Source organism: Pristiophorus japonicus, chromosome 11 (genome assembly GCF_044704955.1).
Source record: "Pristiophorus japonicus isolate sPriJap1 chromosome 11, sPriJap1.hap1, whole genome shotgun sequence".
NCBI classification, from domain to species: domain Eukaryota; kingdom Metazoa; phylum Chordata; class Chondrichthyes; family Pristiophoridae; genus Pristiophorus; species Pristiophorus japonicus.
The window spans coordinates 175,331,996-175,347,288 of record NC_091987.1 but is presented as its reverse complement, the minus strand read 5'-3'; the positions used below and the strand labels follow the sequence as shown (position 1 = coordinate 175,347,288).

The window sequence follows — 15,293 nt, the reverse complement described above, 5'->3', positions numbered from 1 at the left end:
CAGCTGCTTTCAGTTCTGGTCAGTTCCCTGATCAACATTTGGCTCCAGTGTCCCCAGGGTACAAGGGAAAATACAAAACCGATTCCGACTGGCTCCTGATTTATTGCTGTTCTGTGCTCCTTGATGGAAAGCGCATGTGTAGACATCAGGCTCGGCTGCATGCACTCCCTTTGGGCGGATAACCTACAGACATTCCATCGAAGGTCGGAAGTTAGGGGATGTGCAATTTGCTGATGAAGCTCCCTCCCAGTAGGCACTGTACTACCTGGGATTTTAATCGTTCCGCCATAGGCAGCCATGCCTTCAGTTGCCTGGGTTCTAAGCTCTGAAATTCCCTTCCTAAACCTTTCCGACTCTCTATCTCTTTCTCTTCCTTAAAACGCTCCTTAAAACCTACGTCTTCCAGTCCTAAGATCATCCTATGTGGCTCGATGTCAAATGTTGTTTGATAGCACTCCTGTGAAGCGCCCTGGGATGTTTTACTATGTGAAAGGCGCTATATAAATACAAGTTGTTGTTGTTGGGAGGAGGGGTCAGATGGTGAAATGAAGATTGAACCCAGAGCACCGAGCCCAGAGACAACCCGGAGTGAACCCAGAGTGACCCCAGAATGAACCCGGTAACCCCAGAGTAAACCTGGTGAAACCAGAGTGAACCCAGAGTGACCCCGGAGTAACCCCAGAGTGAACCCAGAGTGAACCCAGAGTGACCCCAGAATGAACCTGGAGTGACCCCAGAGTGAACCCGGAGTGACCCCAGTATGAACCTGGAGTGACCCCAGAGTGAGCCCAGAGTGAAGCCGGTGACCCCAGAGTAAACTCAGTGAACCCAGAGTGACCCCGGAGTGACCCCAGAGTAAACCCGGTGACCCCGGCGTGACCCCAGAGTAAACCCGGTGACCCCAGAGTAAACTCGGTGATCCCAGAGTGAACCCAGAGTGACTCCGGAGTGAACCCGGTGACCCCAGAGTGAACCCAAAGTGAACTCAGAGTGAACCCAGAGTGACCCCGGAGTGAACCCGAAGTGAACCCAGAGTGAAGCCAAAGTGAACTTGGAGTGAACTCGGAGTGAACACAGCGTGAACCCAGAGTGAACCCGGTGACTGCAGAGTAAACCCCGAGTGAACCCAGAGTGACCCCGGAGTGAACCCAGAGTGAACCCAAAGTGAACGCGGAGTGAAACCAGAGTGAACCCAAAGTGAACGCGGAGTGAACCCAGAGTGAGCCCAGAGTGAGCCCAGAGTGAACGCAGAGTGAACGCGGAGTGAACCCGGAGTGAACCCAGAGTGAACCCGGAGTGAACCCAAAGTGAACGCGGAGTGAACCCAAAGTGAACTCGGAGTGAACTCGGCATGAACCCGGTGATCCCAGAGTGAACTCAGCGTGAACCCAGAGAGAACCCGGTGACCCCGGAGTGACCCCGGAGTGAACCCGGAGTGAACCCAGAGTGAACCCGGAGTGAACCCAAAGTGAACTCGGAGTGAACCCAAAGTGAACCCAAAGTGAACCCGGAGTGAACCTGGAGTGAACCTGGAGTGAACCCAGTGTGTGCCCGGAGTGAACCCAGTGTGTACCCGGAGAGACCCCGGAGTGAACCCAGAATGAACCTGGAGAGACCCCGGAGTGAACCTAGAGTGAACCCAGAGTGAACTCAGTGACCCCGAAGTGAACTCAGAGTGAACTCAGAGTGAACGCAGTGTGAACCTGGAATGAACCCAGAGTGAACCTGAAGTTAACCCAGTGTGACCCTGGAGCAAACCCGGAGTGAATCCAGAGTGTGCCCGGAGTGTACCCGGAGTGAACCCGGTTAACCCAGTGTGACCCTGGAGTGAATCCGGAGTGAACCCAGAGTGAATCCAGAGTGAACCCGGAGTGAATCCAGAGTGAACCCGGAGTGAACCCAGTGTGTACCCGGAGTATTGAGTCAAGAGTGAGCACATGGAGCTGAGAGCCCTGAATCACAAAAGGAACCGCTCCTGTTATTGTGGGTAATCGCTCATCAGTCACTTCCACATCCTGAGCAAACCACGGGTTGAAAACTGGTGATATAAACCCTCCCTTTTCACAGCGCATCTTCAGTGAGAGTCCTCAAGTAACCACTGTGTGAAGGCATCAGAGAAAATCTCTTCACTTTGACTTTCCACGGCCGTTTGCTGTATTACCTTGAGCCGATTCAGTGAGAGTGACCATTTACTGGGGTAATAATCGGCCAGTGATGGTGTTTGGTGTAGATCGGGAGGGGGCAGGATTCTCGTTCCCTCAGACCCTCAGACTAATCTATGAAGATCTGAAACCAGTGCGGGGGGCTCGGAACCTGCAGCAGGCATCGGAGAGACACCGCACCGTCCATTGCTATTTCTGAAATGATTCATTTTTATTCCTGCTGATCCATAAAGGCTTGTCACTGTAGTAAAAAAGCCATTAGGCTGGGAACTAATTAGAAATCGAGCATCTGTACAGCTGCCACATGTTGGTGGGCGTGCTACAGGTCTAATCACACATTGTACCCACTGCACCAGATGTTTCGCTGGGAAAGCTCTGCACTGGGCTGCACCGCCAGAAATTAGATTTATTTTTCTTTCTTTGCCTTTTATTTTTGCAACGGTTATTTAATTTAACATAGAACCATAGAAAATAGGTGCAGGAGTAGGCCATTCGGCCCTTCGAGCCTGCACCACCATTCAATATGATAATGGCTGATCATACACCTCTGTATCCCTTTCCTGCTTTCTCTCCATACCCCTTGATCCCTATAGCCATGCTGCCTTGCTTGTGCTGTCAGGAGGGGGTGACCAGCTGATCGGCCTTGGGAGGAGAGACAGAAAGAAAAGCCTCACAACTACTTGCATTTATATAGCGCCCTTAATGCAGTGAAAAATCTCAAGGCGCTGCACAGGAGCGTTAGCAAACAGAATTGGACACCGAGCCAGCTCAGGAGATATTTACACAGGTGACCAAAAGCTTGGTGGGTTTTAAGCTGCGTCTTAAAGGAGGAGAGAGAGGCGGCTAGGTTTAGGGAGGGAATTCCACAGCTTGGGGCCCAGGCAACTGAAGGCACGGCCATCAATGATGGATTAGAATCGGGGATGCAGAAGAGGCCAGAATTAGAGGAGCTCAGATAACTCAGAGGGTTGTAGGGCTGGAGGAGTCAACCTCTTCTTTAAACTACCCCACACTTTCCGCTGTTGCCGCAAACGCAACGCTCCAGTGTTCTGATTTGTTGATCTTTCCTCTCCCCATCTCTTCTGAAGGCATTGGCTCCCGCTGGGCTGTGATTCTGCAGGGTCTGCTAACCTCCCACCCCTCCCTCCATCCCGATTTCACCCTACCCCGACCCAGCTGATTTTACAAATGTTGTTTCCGGCTATGTGGGGAGTCTGGAGAAGCTGGGGTTGTTCTCCTTAGAGCAGAGAAGGCTAAGAGGAGATTTAATAGAGGCGCTTAAAATTTGATCGAGCAAATAAGGAGAAACTTTCCACCGGCAGGTGGGTCGGTAACCAGGGGACACAGATTTAAGGTCATTGGCAACAGAACGAGAGGGGAAATGTGGAGAATTTTTTTACGCAGCGAGTTATGATCTGGAACGCATTGCCTGATTGTTGACTTCAACACCAAGCAGATTAAATTGTAACTTTCAAAAGGTAATTGGATAAATACTTGAAGGGGCAAAATTTTCAGGGCTATGGAGAAAGAGCAGGTATGTGAATGAAGGAAAGACTTGCATTTATATAGCGCCTTTCACGACCACCAGACACCTCAAAGCGCTTTACAGCCAATGTTATACTTTTGGAGTGTAGTCACTGTTGTAATGTGGGAATTGTGGCAACTAATTTGCGCTCAGCAAGCTCCCACAAACAGCAATGTGATAATGACCGGATAATTTATTTTTGTTATGTTGATTGAGGGAGAAATATTGGCCAGGACGCCGGGGATAATTCCCCTGCTCTTTTTCAAAATAGTAACACGTGATCTTTTACGTCCACCTGAGAGGGCAGACTGGTCCTCGGATTAACGTCTCATCCGAAAGACGGCAGCTCCGACAGTGTGGCGCTCCCTCAGCACTGCGCGGAATGTCAGCCTAGATTCATGTGCTCAAGCCCACAACCTTCTGACACAGGGGCGAGTGTGCTACCCACTGAGCCACGGCTGACACTGGGATGTGGGACTAGTTGGATCGCTCGTTCAAGGGGCCGGCACAGGGGCCGAATGGCCTCCTACTGTGTTGTCTCATTCTGTGAGTCTAGTGTGGAGCCGTCAGCCCCACCAACTGTCTGCATTAGGAAACCTGCCCACAACTTTCTGCCGACCTGCTTCAATAACTATAGTGCGCCGGGAGCCAGCAAGGGCCAGAGGGGCCAGGCACAAGGGCTGCTCTTGTGTTATTGGAAGCCAGCCTTTGCCAGCACCCGGGAGACAAGCAGTGCATGCATGGAGGCAAAACCTCCCTGGGCTTTGTGTCCGAACACTCTCCTCAAAAGAGGCAAAGTCCTGCAGGTTCCTGCTTCTAAATCGGCTTCTCTGTGTTTTCTTTTCAAATAAATACGGAGAACCTATTTCGTCCGGTGGGGAAATCCACATCATAGGGTAGGCGCATGTCTTCACACAAAGGGTACGGAATTCTGGAACTCACTGCCCTGAAAGGCCCTGGATCTTGGGGGCACCATTGAAATTGTGCATTTTTTCATTGGTTAGGGGTATCGGGAGAGTAACGGTGAGTAAATGGGGTTAAGGGACAGATCAGCCATGGTCTCATTGAATGGCGGAGCAGGCTCGAGGGGCTAAGTGGCCTCCTCCTGCTGCTATGTTCTTTCTAATAAATGATCGTGTATGTGCCTTGTCTGTTTGCAGACTGTTTGAATGTGGGGATGTCCCGGCCAATCGCACCCTCCAGGATTAGCCAGCTCAATGCTTTAAGTGCAGCCAGGAACCCCAGAGAGTAGAGGGGATGCATGCTGCAGACAGCGGGGAGCCGGGGGGGGAGGGATAGGAACAGAGACGCACAGAGTTGCTTGTGTGGTGAGAAGGATGATTCCATTCATTGAAATTTACGCTCCCCGATTGACTCAGACTGCTGGAACCCTAATACAACCCACAAGGTGTCACTGGATACTGACCAGGACAGGAGCTGTGGCTAACTTTCCATAGCCCTCAGCTAGCGGTGCTGAGGCTAATGACAGTGCCTCAGTTTGGATCAGCAGCCTCGGCATAGACTGTGGGTCAAACCTGAAGCCGTGTCAGCCTTGACTCAGTGGGCAACACCCTTGCCTCTGAGTCAGACGGTTGTGGGTTCAAGTCCCACTCCAGGGACTTGAGTACAAAAACCTAGGCTGACACTCCAGTGCAGTGCTGAGGGTGCGCTGCACTGTTGGAGGTGCCGTGTTTCGGGTGAGACGTTAAACCGAGGCCCCCTCAGGTGGCCAGGACGTAAAAGATCCCATGGCACTCTTTCGAAGAAGAGCAGGGGAGTTCTCCTTGGTGCCTTGGCCAACAATTATTGCTCTTTGTGGGAGCTTGCTGTGTGCTTCAAACCTACTTTATTGGCTATGAAGCACTTTGGGGTGCCCTGGGGTTGTGAAAGGCGTTATGGAAATGCAAGCCTTTCTTTTTCCCCAGTGCGTCGAGTTGAGCTCCTCGCTTGACAAAATCATTGAGACAATGGAGCGGTTTTGTGACGCGGCATTTTGATTCATCGAACCAAGCGGAAATGAGACAATTGGGCGGCCATTTTGCCTGTGACAGGAAGTGACTGAATCGCCGAGTCACTCACTATTCGGTCGGGGGGAGGCGTACTGCGGATGAAACACTTGATCTGCCCCTTCTTGCCCTGTAGAGCGTGCTGCATCTGAGTGCTGGAGATGATGGGGGGTCCTGCAATCCAAAGCAGAAACAAATCAGACACACACACACACACAATTCATCAAACAGCTTTATTAAATTAGACTGTTCATCCATCAGCCCTCCTTGTAATACACCCTCTGCAAAGGAGCAAGCAACATCGGGGCACTCTCCGCACATAATTACACTGAATATAATTGCTGTTTATTAGTGCTCTAATTAAAATAAATTTGCATTTTAATGAATATTTTAAGGGGTAATTGCGCACACAATGTGTAACGAATGAACTCGCAGCAAACCTGGCAAAAAAAGGCACCGCGTATTAATTGTCTCCCTTCGTTAAGTTCAGCCGGCAAAAGGTGCGCTGATTGGTTGGAAGGAGCGGGGGAACTTTAGTGAGAAGTGACAGAAAACTGGCAAGAGTGCGCAGAATATGTAAATGTGTGTGAGCGAGTGATCTGTACAGTGGTCCCTCTCGCCCTTTCGGTGGACATTTGATGTTAGGCTCCAGGAATGTCATTCTTTTTCTTCAGATTTAATTTAAAAGAAAATGTTTTGTTTCCGCGACAGAATTTGAACTGCGCACCTTTATTTGTTTCTCCTTCTTCTTCGAAGGGAATATTTGACCTTGGAGGTCGCCAATTGCCCAATGTTTTTTAGCAGTGGTTCAACCCTGGACCAGTGATTCCGCAAATGAATGCCGGATAAAATGTACGTTCGGGAAATGTGTCAGCGAGGAGCTACAAGGAGTGTGTTGAAATCTGCAATAACCCTGTTCATTACCTCACAGAGCCAGAGACGCTTATGGCAATAAAATCAACCTTCGAACACAACATTCTACTCATCTGATCAACACTCTTCACAGCAATGTACTTTTGTTGATAGAGGTATGTGTGTGTCTGCATGGGTCTATGTATCTGTACATATGTGTCTCTTTACCTGTCTGCGTGTGTCAATTGTGTATGCCTGCACATATGGCTACATATTAGAGCACGAACAAACTGCAATTATATTCAGTGTAATTATGTGCGGTGCATGCGTGATGTTGCTGTTGATTAAGTATGCCTGCACATGTATCTGTTCCCATCTCTATGTGTATATATATGTGTGTAATTAAGTGTATCTGTGTGTGTCGCTAAGTGCATAAGTGTGTGCATGTCAATGAGCGAACATGTCCATGTGTGTGCATCTGTGTGTCTTTGTGGATATGTGTGTGTGTATCTATGTATGCATGTGTGTGTATGTGCCTGTGCATGCGGGCATGTGTGTATGACTGTGTGTGTGTATTTATTGTGTGTGTGTGTGCGTGGGTGTCTTCGTGTGTGTATGTGTGTGCATATATGGATGTGTGTGTGTGCGTGTGAGCATGTGTGTGAGTGTGTGTGATTATGTGCGTGTGTGAGTGTGTGTGAGTGTGTGAATGAGTGAGTGTGTGCGTGTGAGTATGTGTGTGTGTGAGTGTGTGTATGTGAGCGTGTGTGTGACTGTGTGTGACTGTGTGTGCATGTGAGTGTGAGTGAGTGTGCGAGTGTGTGATTGTGTGTGTGTGTGCGTGAGTGTGTGTGACTGTGTGAGATGTGTGAGTATGTGCATGAGTGTGTGTGAGTGTGTGTGAGTGTGAGAGAGTGTGTGTGTGAGAGTGTGCGTGAGTGCCTGTTTATGTGTGTGCGTGTGTGAGTGTGTGAGTATGTGCGTGTGTGTGTGTGAGTGTGAGCGTGAATGTGTGTGTGTGTGAGCGTGTGTGTATGTGTGTGTGTGTGTGCGTGTGAGTGTGTGTGAGTGTGTGAGAGTGTGAGTGTGTGTTAGAGAGTGTGTGAATGTGTGTGTGTGTGAGTGTTTGAGTGTTTGAGTGTGTGAATGTGTGTGTGTGTGTGTGAGTGTATGAGTGTGTGAGTGTGTGAGTGTTTGAGTGTTTGAGTGTGTGTGTGTGTGAGTGAGTGTGAGAGTGTATGTGTATGAGTGTGGGTGCCTCTGGACAACGTGGACCACTTCCCCTATCTTGGGAGCCTCATATCAACAAGAGCAGGCATTGACGACGACGAGATCCAACACCGCCTTCAGTGCGCCAGTGCAGCCTTCAGCCGCCTGAGGAAAAGAGTGTTTGAAGACCAGTCCCTCAACAGTGCTGTAGTGATACCCTACCTCCTGTATGGCTCAGAGACATGGACCATGTACAGCAGACACCTCAAGTCGCTGGAGAAATACCACCAACGATGTTTCCGCAAGACTCTGCATATTGCCTGGGAGGACAGACGCACAAAAATTAGTGTCCTCGTCCAGGCCAACATCCCCAGCATTGAAGCACTGACCACACTTGATCAGCTCCGCTGGGCAGGCCACATAGTTCGCATGCCAGACACGAGACTCCCAAAGCAAGCACTCTACTCGGAACTCGTCCACAGCAAATGAGCCAAAGGTGGGCAGAGGAAACGTTACAAGGACACCCTCAAAGCCTCCCTGATAAAGTGCGACATCCCCACTGACACCTGGGAGTCCCTGGCCATAGACCGCTCTAAGTGGAGGAAGTGCATTTGGGAGGGCGCTGAGCTCCTCGAGTATCGTCGCCGAGAGCATGCAGAAATCAAGCGCAGGCAGTGGAAGGAACGTGCGGCAAACCAGGCTCCCTGCCCACCCTTTCCCTCAACGACTATCTGTCCCACCTGTGCCAGAGACTGTGGTTCTTGTATTGGATTGTACAGTCACCTAAGAACTCATGCTAAGAGAGGAAACAAGTCTTCCTCGATTCTGAGGGACTGCCAATTATATGATGATGTATGCGTATGTATGAGTGTGTGTGAGTGTATGTGTGTGTGTGCGTGTGTGTGAGTGTGTGGGAGGGGGTGTAAGCACAGGGCGACTCAGTACATTAGCGATGTGTACACTGGGAGCAGAGGAGCATTTTACCATTGACCGTCAGGCTGACCTCCCGCTCCCCGGCACCAACTCGCGGCACAACTGCCCGGCATACATACTTCCCAGCATCCTCCTGGGCAACGGTCTTTAGCGTCATGGTGTTGTCGTTGCTGAGAACCTAATGGAAGCAGGATGAGAGGTCAGAGTTCAGTAAGGGGAGTGTTGCAGCGAATTTGACGCGTTACAGGCCAGTGTGAGACGCCAGCGGTAACTCTCCATCGCCCCCTGTGGGGCATCTCCCCCACACCGGGCTGAGGCCGAGAGCTGAGTGTGATGGTAGAACAGGAAATGCTGGAAACACACAGCAGGTCCATCAGCATTTGACTGAAACATGAAGGTCATGACCCTTCCTGCCCTCAGGCGCGACCCCATTTCCTCGTTCAGGTGCCGCCGGATCCATCGTCTGCTTTCCTACTTTTTTATTCCGATTTCCCAGTTTTTCTCTCCAACTCCCGTTTGCCTGCGGAGGACTGTGCTGCAACATCACCAGTCGCCACTATGTGGTGCTGTTTGCTCATGGATCAATCTATCGGTGAACCAGGGAAAAGATTGAGGAAGGACAGGCAATGGTCAGTGTTCGGACAGCGCCGGGGACCGGGTCACAGGGTGGAGGGGGCTGGGGGAGGGGACGCTGTCATCTTTAGTGTGCCCTGACAGGTGAAAGAAAGGACCCCGTCAGTGCAATTTGGCAGGGTGCTCAGTATCCCCGTGCATGGACGATCGAAGGTCCCGCTCCATCCTGTGCACTGCTCGACACTGAGCTCCATGCCGGAATCCCGATGGAAGAAGTGGGAAAAGCTCCAAGGCTCAGTGGGTAGTGCTCTCGCCTCTGAGTCAGAAGGTTGTGGGTTCAAATCCCACTTCAGAGACTCGAGCACATAAACCCAGGTTGACACTCCAGTGCCGTGCTGAGGGAGGTGCCGTCTTTCGGATGGGACGTTAAACCGAGGCCCCGTCTGCTCCCTCAGGTGGATGTAAAAGGTCCCGTGGCACTATTGAAGAGGAGCACAGGAGCTATCCCCGGTATCCTGGTCATGATTTATTCCATAACCAAACACACGTGAGAACAGATTATCTGGTCATTTATCACATTGCTGACTGTGGGACCTTGCTATGCATTAATTGGCTGCCGCATTTCCCACGTTACAACGGTGACTTCACTCCATAAGTACTTCATTGGCTGTGAAGCGCTTTGGGATGTCTGGAGGATGTGAAAGTGGATATATAAATGTGGCAGGGCATTACATTATAAAATTCCACGGCCAAGGTGTATTGGCAGGCTATTTGCTTGCAGGGAGCATCGCAGCTGTGCCCGATCCAAAACTCAGCCGATGTTCACACACAAGGCCCATTTCCACTGGTCGGTGATCGGGAGCAGGGACCTTGGCTGATTTCGCCCCCCCCCCCGCCCCGCCACCCCCCTTTATGGGGCTCACTCTGCCCTCCCCTTTATGGGGCTCACTCTGGCCAGCACAGCTCCCGGCTGGGACCAGCCGACACAGAGCACAACCACTTCTGTCAAAGCAACACATCAAAGTGTGAAATAAATGGCCTGCGGAGTAGGGAGCGTGTGAAGATTAGACTGCCCCCTGGGGCTGGTTTCCTTGCACTACGGTCACAGGATCGTAAATCATCAATGTAATTGGGAAGAACAATGTGACACATCACGCAACACACACACCATCCTGACTTGGAAATATATCGGCCGTTCCTTCATTGTCGCTGGGTCAAAATCCTGGAACTCCCTCCCTAACAGCACTGTGGGAGTTCCTTCACCACACAGACTGCAGCGGTTCAAGAAGGCGGCTCACCACCACCTTCTCAAGGAGCAATTAGCAATGGGCAATAAATGTCGGAAGTGCCAGTTCATAGAATCATAGACATTTATAGCACGGAAGGAGGCCATTCCGCTCATCGTGCACTCACGGGCCGACCAAGAGCTATCCAGCCTAATTCCACTTTCCCGCTCGAGGTCCGTAGCCCTGTAGGTTACGGCACTTCAAGTGCACATCCAAGTACTTTTTAAATGTGATGAGGGTTTCTGTCTCTACCACCCTTTCAGGCAGTGAGTTCCAGACCCCCACCACCCTCTGGGTGATGAAACTTCCCCTCAGATCCCCTCTAAACCTTCTACCAATTACTTTCAATCTATGTCCCCTTGTTGTTGCCCCTCTGCTGAGGGAAACAGGTCCGTCCTATCCACTCTATCTAGGCCCCTCATAATTTTATGTTACACCTACATCCCGAGAGTGAATATTAAAATTAAAACTCATTCCACAAGCATTCCAGCTAAGGTGGAGATGGGAAAGGGATGGCCCATGGAGTGCTGGAATGAGATGCCCCTCTCAGCCCCTGGCCTCACTCGCACTGAGAGTGAGGGTGAGTGTTGGGTGGCGAGGGGAGGGGTAAGCAGCATGTGTGGAAGGGCTATCCCGGGGAGCGATGTGCCGTGCCCGCCAGTTCCCATACTCACCACCCCGGAGCTCCGCTTCATCCACACAATGGTGAGCGACGGGTTTCCAGTCCAGGCACAGTTAAAGACGGCGCTGGATCCCAGGTCCACGGACAGAGCCTGGGGCTCGGAGGTCAGCCGGGGTCCAACTGCACGAGAAAACGGAGAGAAGGGGTGAGAGGAGGTGGAGAATGGGACTGTGTACAATCGCAGCACAGCTGGGGCTACACCCCAACAACAACTTGTATTTATATAGCGCCTTTAACATAGTAAAATGGCTCAAGCTGCTTCACAGGAGCATAATCAGGCAGAATTTGACACCGAGCCGCAGAAGGAGGTATTATCCGACCTCTGGGGAACCCTTGCCGCAGCCGTGAGTTTTACATCGGGCTCCCGATTGCATCGTGAGAGTCCGATTTAAATATGTTAATGATGGGCCCGCCTCTCCATAGTGGGAGACTCAGACACCCCGATACCCACTGCCGCAGAAAAGGTAACGGGCATGTGAGCAGTGAGTTAAACTTGTATTTCTGTCATTTATCATCTCCCCCCTTCCTCGAACCTCTCCAGCCTGTAGAGGAGGGCTTAATATCGATGCCATTGAACCCGGGGTAAGGTTGTGAGGATGGAGTGTGACGCGGTGCCAACAAAATGCCCAGAGACCCAGTTATTGAGGAGCTGGTCTACGGCTGTCTTCAGCTACCTTGCAGTTGGGAGATTGGGACTGATGGAGAGTTGAGAGACTGGGAATGACGGAGTTGGGAGACTGGGGAATGGCTGACAGTTATCATAGAATCATAGAAGTATACAACACGGAAGGAGGCCATTTCGGCCCATCGTGTCCGTGCCGGCCAACAAGAGACTATCCAGCCTAATCCCACTTTCCAGCTCTTGGTCCGTAGCCCTGCAGGTTACTTCAAGTGCACATCCAAGTACTTTTTAAATGTGGTGAGGGTTTCTGCCTCTGCCACCCTTTCAGGCAGTGAGTTCCAGACCCCCACCACAGTCTGGGTGAAGACATTTCCCCTCAAATCCCCTCGAAACCTTCCACCAATTACTTTAAATTTATGTCTCCTGGTTGTTGGACCCTCTGCTAAGGGAAATAAGCCTTTTCTATCCACTATATCTCGGCCCCTTATAATTTTATACACCTCAATGAGGTCTCCCCTCACCCTCTTCTGTTCCAAGGAAAACAAACCCAGCCTATCCAGTCTGTCCTCATAGCTAAGATTCTCCACTCCCGGCAACATCCTCGTAAATCTCCTCTGTACCTTCTCCAGTGCAATCATGTCCTTCCTGTAATGCAGTGACCAGAACTGCATGCAGTACTCCAGCTGTGGCCTAACCAGTGTTTTATACAGTTCAAGCATAACCCCCCTGCTCTTGTATTCTATGTCTCGGCTAATGAAGGCAAGCCTTCTTAACCACCTTATCTACCTGACCTGCTACTTTCAGGGATCTGTGGACATACTCTCCAAGGTCCCTTTGTTCCTCTACATTGCTCAGTGTCCTACCATTTAATGTGTATTCCCTTTCCTTGTTAGCCCTCCCCAAATGCATTACCTCACACTTCTCTGGATTAAATTCCATTTGCCACTGTTCTGCCCATTGACCAGTTGATTGATATCTTCCTGCAGTCTGCAGCTTTCTTCTTCATCAACCACACAGCCGATGTTAGTATTATCTGCAAACTTCTTAACCATACCCCCTACATTCAAGTCTAGATCATTGATGTATACCACAAAAAGCAAGGGACCTAGTACTGAGCCCTGCAGAACCCCACTGGAAACATCCTTCCAGTCACAAAAACACCCATCAACCATTGTCCTTGGGAGTTGGGAGATTGGGAATGATGGAGTTGGGAGACTGGGAATGACAGAGTTGGGGGATTGGGAATGACAGAGATGGGAGATTGGGAATGTTGGAGTTGGGGGACTGGGAATGATGGAGTTGGGGGATTGGGAGTGATGGAGTTGGGAGACTGGGAATGGATGAAAGTGGGAAGACCGGAGATGACGAGTGCGAGTTAAACCTTCCTTACAGTAAACGTCGGCAGTTCGGCTGATGTTCGTACTTCCCAATGGGTTTGACACGGCGCAGGACACGGGCTCAGTGAAGAAAGTGTAGTCCACAACTGTCTCGTATATATCACCCAGAACTCCTCTCAGCAACTGGCCTCCCTTTGCCCACCTGAAAGAACACACAGCAGATTAACACTCTGATATACCCCACACTGTAACACTCTGATATACCCCAGACCTCTCACTGTAACACTGATATACTCCACACTCCTCACTGTAACACTCTGATATACCCTATACCCCTTACTGTAACATTCTCTGATATACACCACACCCCTTACTGCAGCAATTTGTTATACCCCATACTCATCCACTGTAGCACTCTGATATACCCAACACCTCTCACTGTAATACACTGATATACCCCACACCCCCCCACCCCCCCCACCCTCCCCACCATTGTAACACTCTGATGTATTGTTGTTTTAAGTTCCACTCTCCCTATAGCCCTTTGATTATCCATTATTGGGATGTTTTTAGTGTCTTCTACCGTGAAAACCGATACAAAATATTTGCTCAAAGTCCCTGCCATTTCCCTATTTCCCAGTATTAATTCCCCAGTCTCATCCTCTAAGGGACCAATGTTTACTTTACCTACTCTCTTCTTTTATATATACCTGCAGACATTCTTACTATCTGTTTTTATATTTCTTGTTAGTTTACTTTCATAATCTATCGTCCCTCTCTTTATTATTTTTTTAGTTGTTCTTTGCTAGTTTTTAAAAGTTTCCCACTAATCTTGCCTCCCACTAATCTTGGTCACTTTGTATGCCATTGTTTTCAATTTGATACCATCCTTTACTTCCTTAGTTAGCAATGAATGGTCCTCCCTTCTCTTAAAGTCTATCCTTCTCACTGGAATATATTTTTGTTGAGAATTATGAAGCCTTATCAACTGTCTTACATTTTAATCTATTTTCCCAGTCAACTTTAGCCGACTCTGCCTTCATACCTTTGTAATCTCTTTTATTTAAGATCAGGACACTGGTTTGAGATCCAACTTTCTCACCCTCCAATTGAATTTGAAATTCAACCATGCTATGAACACTCTTCCCTGGAGGATCCTTTACATCCCATAATGTAACACTCCCTGTTATATCCCATAATGTAACGCTCCCTGTTACATCCCATAATGTAACATTCTCTGTAACATCCCATTATATAACACTCTCTGAGTTGGTGACGGTTTATTTACTGTTGTTTCTGCCGATGTAAACAGGATATATTCCATAAGACCTGTAATGTTATACCTTTATTTAAAAAGAGAAAAAGGGATACACCGAGTAATTACAGGCCAGTCAGTCAGTGGTGGGAAAATTATTGGAAAAAGTCCTGAGGGCCGGGATAAATCTTCATTTGGAAAGACATGAATGAATCAGGGACAATAAGCATTGATTTGTTAAGGGAGGGTCGTGCCTGACTAACTTGATTGAATTTTTCAAGGAGGTAACCAGGAGGGTCGATGAGGGCAGTGCACATGATGTAGTGTATATGGATTTTAGCAAAGCTTTTGATAAAGTCCAACATGGCACAAAAGTAAAAGCCCATGGGATCCAGGACAAAGTGGCAAGTGGATCCAAAATTGGCTCAGAGGCAAGAAGCAAATGGTAATGGTTGATGGGTGTTTTTGTGACTGGAAGGATGTTTGCAGTGGGATTTCGCAGGGCCCAGTGCTGGATCCCTTGCTTTTTGTGATATATATCAATGACTTGGACTTGAATATTGGGGGTTAGATTAAGAAGTTTGCAGATGACATTAAAATAGGATCTATGGTTGATAATGAAGAAGAAAGCTGCGGATTGCAGGAAGATATCAATGTACTGGTCAGGTGGGCGGAACAGTGGCAAATGGAATTCAATCCGGGTAAGTGTGAGGTAATGCATTTGGGAAGGTCTAACAAGGCAAGGGAATACAAATTAAAATGGTATGATACTGAAAAGTATAGCAGAACAAAGGGACCTTGGTGTGCATGTCCCATTTAGATAGGATAGACAGAAAGGAAAAGGAGGTGGG

At 49.4% G+C, this 15,293-nt stretch overlaps 1 protein-coding gene across 1 annotated transcript in view; it reads right to left on the bottom strand.

Moving 5' to 3' along the window:
* The window catches only part of kirrel3a (kirre like nephrin family adhesion molecule 3a), a 267,820-nt gene that overhangs the window by 50,173 nt on the left and 202,354 nt on the right, over nt 1-15,293 (bottom strand). Inside the window, exons 7-10 of the mRNA XM_070892817.1 lie at nt 13,241-13,389; nt 11,221-11,348; nt 8,739-8,865; nt 5,767-5,867 (exon numbers count right to left, since the gene is read on the bottom strand). Of these exons, the coding sequence (XP_070748918.1) occupies nt 5,767-5,867; nt 8,739-8,865; nt 11,221-11,348; nt 13,241-13,389 (505 nt within the window). The remainder of the gene's footprint in view (nt 1-5,766; nt 5,868-8,738; nt 8,866-11,220; nt 11,349-13,240; nt 13,390-15,293) is intronic.